At 36.8% G+C, this 6000-nt stretch overlaps 1 protein-coding gene across 4 annotated transcripts; it reads left to right on the forward strand.

Moving 5' to 3' along the window:
• The first annotated feature begins 2197 nt into the window (after nt 1-2197).
• On the forward strand, nt 2198-5782 carry LOC110226892 (protein SMAX1-LIKE 4). Of its 4 annotated transcripts, none has more exons than XM_021019782.1 (3): nt 2198-3781; nt 3875-4103; nt 4199-5782. In XM_021019782.1, exons 1-3 carry the CDS (start codon nt 2457-2459, stop codon nt 5720-5722), a joined length of 3078 nt encoding a protein of 1025 aa, XP_020875441.1. In that variant the 5' UTR covers nt 2198-2456; the 3' UTR covers nt 5723-5782. The 4 variants fall into 4 exon arrangements, with proteins under 4 accessions (XP_020875441.1, XP_020875442.1, XP_020875443.1 ...); XM_021019783.1 differs by having other exon boundaries at nt 3884-4103; nt 4193-5782; XM_021019784.1 differs by having other exon boundaries at nt 3884-4103.
• Nucleotides 5783-6000: the final 218 nt, after the last annotated feature.

A 6000-nucleotide genomic window follows, 5' to 3' on the forward strand; every position in this document is an offset into this window, starting at 1 on the left:
AAAAATCAATAAGTTAAAAACCCACTCAATTGAAATATACAATGTTTTGAATTTCTTTATGTATATAGTTATAATGTTATAAATCCTGAAACCCCACAAAAGTTCCCTTACACTTCTTGATTCACGAGCTATATACTTTGACCGAGAAATCTTAAGCGAAACTAATTTTTTGTTAGGATCTGGCCATAAACGTTTCAACTAGATAAAACCTAACACGGTTAACTGAATTTTGTAAGATTCCATTATGGATCCTGTTTTTATAAGATCTAATATATTAATATTATCATACAAAAAAAAAAACAGCTCTAATAGTAAAACTCATGTTACTGAATGCTGTAACTTCGTTAATTATTATTATTTTTTTAAAATGAAAAGAGGACGGGCGTTCTAAATATTTTGTTAAAAGTACGTACATTTTCCTCCAATTTGTAATTGATGATATATAATTTTTGCTCACCTCATATATATACCCACATATGTATCTTATGTGTATAGGGATAGGGAGAGGGAGAGAGAGAGAGAGAGGGATGATAGTTAGTGCTTTGAAAATTGAAAGATGGGAGACAGATTGTTGCTTTTTGGAGGAGTTGAAGAATGAAATTCTGTCTCTCTTCAAAGATCAGTCTCAAAGACAGTGACACCACCTCAATTTTTATGTAATTTATGTTGTTATATATATTGTTAATTTAATTTCACGTCTCTTTATTATTAACTGTTGCCTTTCTTTGTGGTTACGCTCTTTGAGTTCTGTAATTCTAGGAAGATCGAGATTTGAGAGAGACTAAACAAAAAGATTAAATATGACTCTTTCCTTTATATGAAACTATTCCCTACATAAAAGAAAAAAACTATCTAATATTAAGATATAATGTCGTTGGATAGCTCATTTGGTTGAGCATAATATTAGTGGAAAAGTTTGATAGTTCTCTCTTTCTCAAATTTAACTTTGTGATGACACCTTCAATATCACTAAATTTAATTTAAAATATGAAAAAGAATATGGACCAGAGATTCAACTGCCGGATCTCCTCATTATGAGAGAGCACTATTTCCGTTCCTAATATTTCAGTGTGGTCACATAGATTTGCTTGAACACACAACTTGAAATATAATTTTCAAATCTATATATATAGTCAATAGTCATACATATATATTATTGGGAGATTTAAAAGTTGTATTTTAGGAACGGAAATAGTGCTTTCTCATAATGAGAAAGATCCGGCAATTCAATCTTTGGTCATACAAATATATCAAGTTAATGATATGGACATGTTTTATTGATCTACAGCACACACATATGTATGACTAGAGATGTATAGGACCAGTAATGTCCTAGATCAATCAAACATGCCCTCATTTGATTTCAACTGAGTGAAAATCTATCTGTTGAATCACATGATCAGACCAGATACATATTTTACATAATTTTAGGAAAAATCCATGCCTATAAATTTTATGTACATATATTATTACCCTTATATATGTATGAACGATGCCGGTTGTATATATGATGAACCAGAGGAGCATGAATTGAGATTGATTTCCCAAACCTATGTGTAGTGTGAGATTGAAAAGAGCCGAGTTTGAAGGAGACGCAAAGATGCTAATTGAAAGTATTTACACACTGGTTTAAAACCTTCATATACATCATAATCCTATGATATATCACTACAAAGATCAAATAACTGATATGGAATTTTTGGAGAAGATATAAGTCACCAACTTCCTCAAGATCAGCAATCAGATGTGTCGATATTATTGAAGTTTACCTTTTCATCCATGTAATGCTAAATATCTACTGTTTTATGGTAAAGACAAAATAGAAGCAAAAATCCTTTAGAGTGCCCTAAATTCTATCATATTAATTTAAGTGTCTATGGTATTTGTAAAAATGACAAGTATAACCAAACATTAAAAAATTTCGCTGGGCCTCAGCTATTATTAAGTCGGCCCTCAATATTTCATATGTATATTGTAAAAGATGAAATATAATATAGTTCGATCGACACATTTTTAACTTGAACCTGTGGAGGGAAACGAAGCTTGAAGGAAGTGGGAAATTCAAAAAAGCTTCAGAAAGCTGCCTTACTATTCAAAAGACGAAAGCAAAAGGAGAATATAATTTATTAAAAAACAAAAACCATAAAGAAAATGATAATATTTACCAAAAAAAAACCATAAAGAAAATGATAGTATTTAATTAATAAAAGAAAAAACAACATCGAAAACAATATAAATTCATAACTTGCTCTGTCCTCTTCTCTTCGATACTTCTCTCAGACTAAATATATCTTTATAACACTAAATTTACTTCCACCATTACTTTTTCTTCCTTTCAAAAACTTCAAAGTCTTGACCGTTTGTTTCTGGGTAGAGAGGAGATTAAGATTCAATTTCACAGCAAAGAGAGATAGATTCTTGAGAGGGGTTTAGGGTTTAAGGTGGGTGGTTTTGTGATGCGTACAGGGGCTTATACCGTGCACCAGACACTAACACCAGAGGCTGCTTCAGTTTTGAAGCAATCTCTAACCTTAGCAAGAAGGAGAGGCCATTCTCAAGTCACTCCTCTTCACGTTGCTTCGACGCTTTTGACTTCTTCAAGATCCAATCTTTTCCGAAGGGCATGTCTCAAATCCAATCCTTTCACTGCCATCGGTCGCCAAATGGCTCACCCTTCTCTCCATTGTCGAGCTCTCGAGCTCTGTTTCAATGTTGCTCTCAACAGGCTTCCGACAAACCCAAATCCTCTGTTTCAGACTCAGCCTTCACTCTCCAACGCTCTCGTCGCGGCTCTGAAGAGAGCGCAGGCGCATCAGAGGAGAGGGTGTGTGGAGCAGCAGCAAAGCCAGCAGAACCAGCCGTTCTTGGCGGTTAAAGTCGAGCTCGAGCAGCTTGTTGTGTCGATTCTTGATGATCCTAGTGTGAGTAGAGTGATGAGAGAAGCTGGACTCTCTAGTGTTTCCGTCAAGAATAACATAGAAGATGATTCCTCTGTTGTTTCCCCTGTTTTCTACGGCTCTTCTTCTTCTGTTGGTGTCTTCTCTTCTCCTTGCTCTCCTTCTTCTAGTGAAAACAATCAAGGAGGAGGGACTTTAAGCCCTAACCCTAGTAAGATGTGGCATGCCCATTTGACCAATCATCATTCTTTTGAGCAAAACCCTTTCTTTCATTTCCCTAAAGGAAAGACCTTTACTCCAGATCAAGCCTTTCCCGTGAGAGAAGACGCAAACCCGGTTATCGAAGTGCTTCTAGGGAAGAAGAACAACAAGAAGAGGAACACTGTCATAGTTGGAGACTCTGTTTCTCAGACAGAAGGAGTGGTTGCAAAACTCATGGGTAGAATTGAGAGAGGAGAAGTTCCAGATGATTTAAAACAAACCCATTTCATCAAGTTTCAGTTTTCACAAGTTGGGTTGAATTTCATGAAGAAGGAGGATATGGAGGGACAAGTTAGGGAATTAAAGAGAAAGATTGATTCTTTCACATCTTGGGGTGGCAAAGGTGTGATCGTTTGTCTTGGAGATCTTGATTGGGCAGTTTGGGGCGGCGGTAACAGCGCATCTTCTTCGATTTACAGTGCGGCGGATCATCTAGTGGAAGAGATAGGGAGATTGGTTTATGATTATAGCAAATTAGGGGCCAAAGTTTGGCTCTTAGGGACAGCTTCTTACCAAACATACATGAGATGTCAAATGAAGCAACCTCCACTTGATGTTCAATGGGCTCTTCAAGCTGTTTCAATTCCTTCAGGAGGACTTTCGCTAACCCTTCATGCTTCCAGGTTTTTCTCCTCTTCTCTTATAATTATTTTCTATTCATAAATTCATAATCACTAACTTAAGTACTAGTGATATTAAATTACCTAATGCTTCAGTGGTCACAGTTCTGAGATGGCTTCTCAAGTCATGGAGATGAAGTCATTTAGAGTAAAGGGAGAAGAAGAAGGAGCGGCAGGAGAAGAAGAGGAAGAAGATAAACTCAATTTCTGTGGAGAATGTGCTTTTAACTATGAAAAAGAAACAAAAGCTTTTATATCAACTCAACATAAAATCTTACCGCCTTGGCTGCAACCTCATGGAGATAACAACAACATTAACCAAAAGGTACAAACTTTTTTTTGATAAATGAATGATCTTTGTTTTGTTATCGGCGTTTCTATGGTTATATAATCCTTTTGTCTTTGTGGGTTAAGTTTCAGGATGAACTAAGTGGACTGAGGAAGAAATGGAACCGGTTTTGTCAAGCTCTTCACCACAAGAAACCTGGTATGACTGCTCAAGGCTACGGTTGGAGGGCAGAACAGAGCAGCTCTGTTTTACCGGGATCTTTTGTGGACTCGAGTCTGAAGCAAAACTCACGTGCATCTAGTTCAGTTGCGAAATTCAGACGGCAGAACTCGTGTACTATCGAGTTTAGTTTTGGGAGTAATCATCAAGAAGGTCTAAAGAAAACCGATGAATTGAGTTTGGATGGATTCAAGAGTAACATTGATGAACGTGTAGAAACCAAGATCACTCTTGCACTTGGCCATTCTCCATTTCCATCTGATTCAGAAAACTCGGATGAAGAAAAGCCAGAGAGAGCGATAAAAATGAGTGAATTATTGGAAAAGCTTCACGAGAACATTCCATGGCAAAAGGAAGTTCTTCCTTCAATCGTTGTTGCCATGGAAGAATCATTCAAGATGAGTAAGAAGAGAGATGCTTGGATCCTTGTTTCGGGAAACGATGTGACTGCAAAAAGAAGATTGGCTCTCACAACGACAACTTCTCTTTTCGGATCACTCAAACAAATGTTGAAGATTAATCTGAGAACATCCAAGGCAAGTGAAGCGTGCGAGGAGCTTGAGAACGCGTTGAAGGAGGGGGAAAAGGTTGTTATTTTGATAGAGCGAGTTGATTTAGCCGATACTCAGTTCATGAAACTCCTCGTAGATCAATTTGAGGACGGAAAGTCTGGAGATTTGGATGGTTTTCAAGGAAAGAAGAGCCAAATCATCTTCCTTTTGACAAGAGAAGATGATGAATGTGTAGAGAATGAACATTTTGTCATACCCATAGTGTTGAAGTGTTACAAATCGGGTTCTGGTTTGGTCAATCACAAGAGGAAACCAGATTTTGATGCTGCACCAACGATGATTAAGAAGAAGAATCCAAGAATCGAAGACGAGGATGACGAAAGCAATGTCGCCTGCGACATAAGCAACATCAAGAAAGAGTTCTCAAGACAGCTGAAATTCGAATCTAATGCTCTTGACCTCAACTTAAGAGTTGATGATGACGACGAACAAGAGGCTAAAACAGCCACTCAAATCACAAGCGGGTTTGAAGAACGTTTTCTAGACTCAATCCAAAACCGGTTTGATTTCACAGTTTTGTCAAACGAAGATATAACTAAATTCTTCGTGGCGAAGATCAAAGATTCATGCGAGGAGATCCTGGGGCAACGAGAAGAGAGATTCGGGTTTACCGTCGATGCGGAACTGATAGAGAAGTTTTACGAAGGTTGTGGTTTTTTTGCTAACGGTTTGTTTGAAGAGTGGGTTAAAGAGGTTTTTGAAAGGGGTTTAGTAACGGTCAAAAACGGCGGGAAAGAGGGCATAAGTGTAATTGACCTATGTTTGGGGGGTATAGATATGATTGACCAAGGGGAGGTATACGAGGAAGAAGGATTCATGGGTTCTTGTCTACCCAACAGAATCCAAGTTTCCTTTGTTGATTAGCTTTGGTTTAATTTCTGTTTTTAGAATTATATAAATATTACTTATTTTGTTATTGTTTTTCTTATTTTTTCGCTTTATAAAAGGAAAAAAAAAAAACAGAAGAAACTAATTATGACCCAAGAAAAGTGGAACTTGACCACATTGTTCTTTGTGTAAACATAAGTTGCCTCGCTTCATGATAGAATGTGCTTTTTTTAAGAATAGTGTTATCACCTTTTCATTCCATTATCTTTCGTATAATTTTAATCAATATTTCAATTTTTATTTTACATCGTTTG

Source organism: Arabidopsis lyrata, assembly GCF_000004255.2.
Source record: "Arabidopsis lyrata subsp. lyrata unplaced genomic scaffold ARALYscaffold_7, whole genome shotgun sequence".
Classification (NCBI taxonomy): Eukaryota; Viridiplantae; Streptophyta; class Magnoliopsida; order Brassicales; family Brassicaceae; genus Arabidopsis; species Arabidopsis lyrata.

Excerpts from the sequence above, each read along its gene's own strand:
- LOC110226892 (XM_021019781.1), top strand. The coding sequence starts at position 2,457 with ATGCGTACAGGGGCTTATACCGTGCACCAGACACTAACACCAGAGGCT. Across the intron at positions 3,782-3,874 it reads CTAACCCTTCATGCTTCCAG|TGGTCACAGTTCTGAGATGG; the intron begins GTTTTTCTCCTC and ends CTAATGCTTCAG. Across the intron at positions 4,104-4,192 it reads ACAACAACATTAACCAAAAG|TTTCAGGATGAACTAAGTGG; the intron begins GTACAAACTTTT and ends TTGTGGGTTAAG.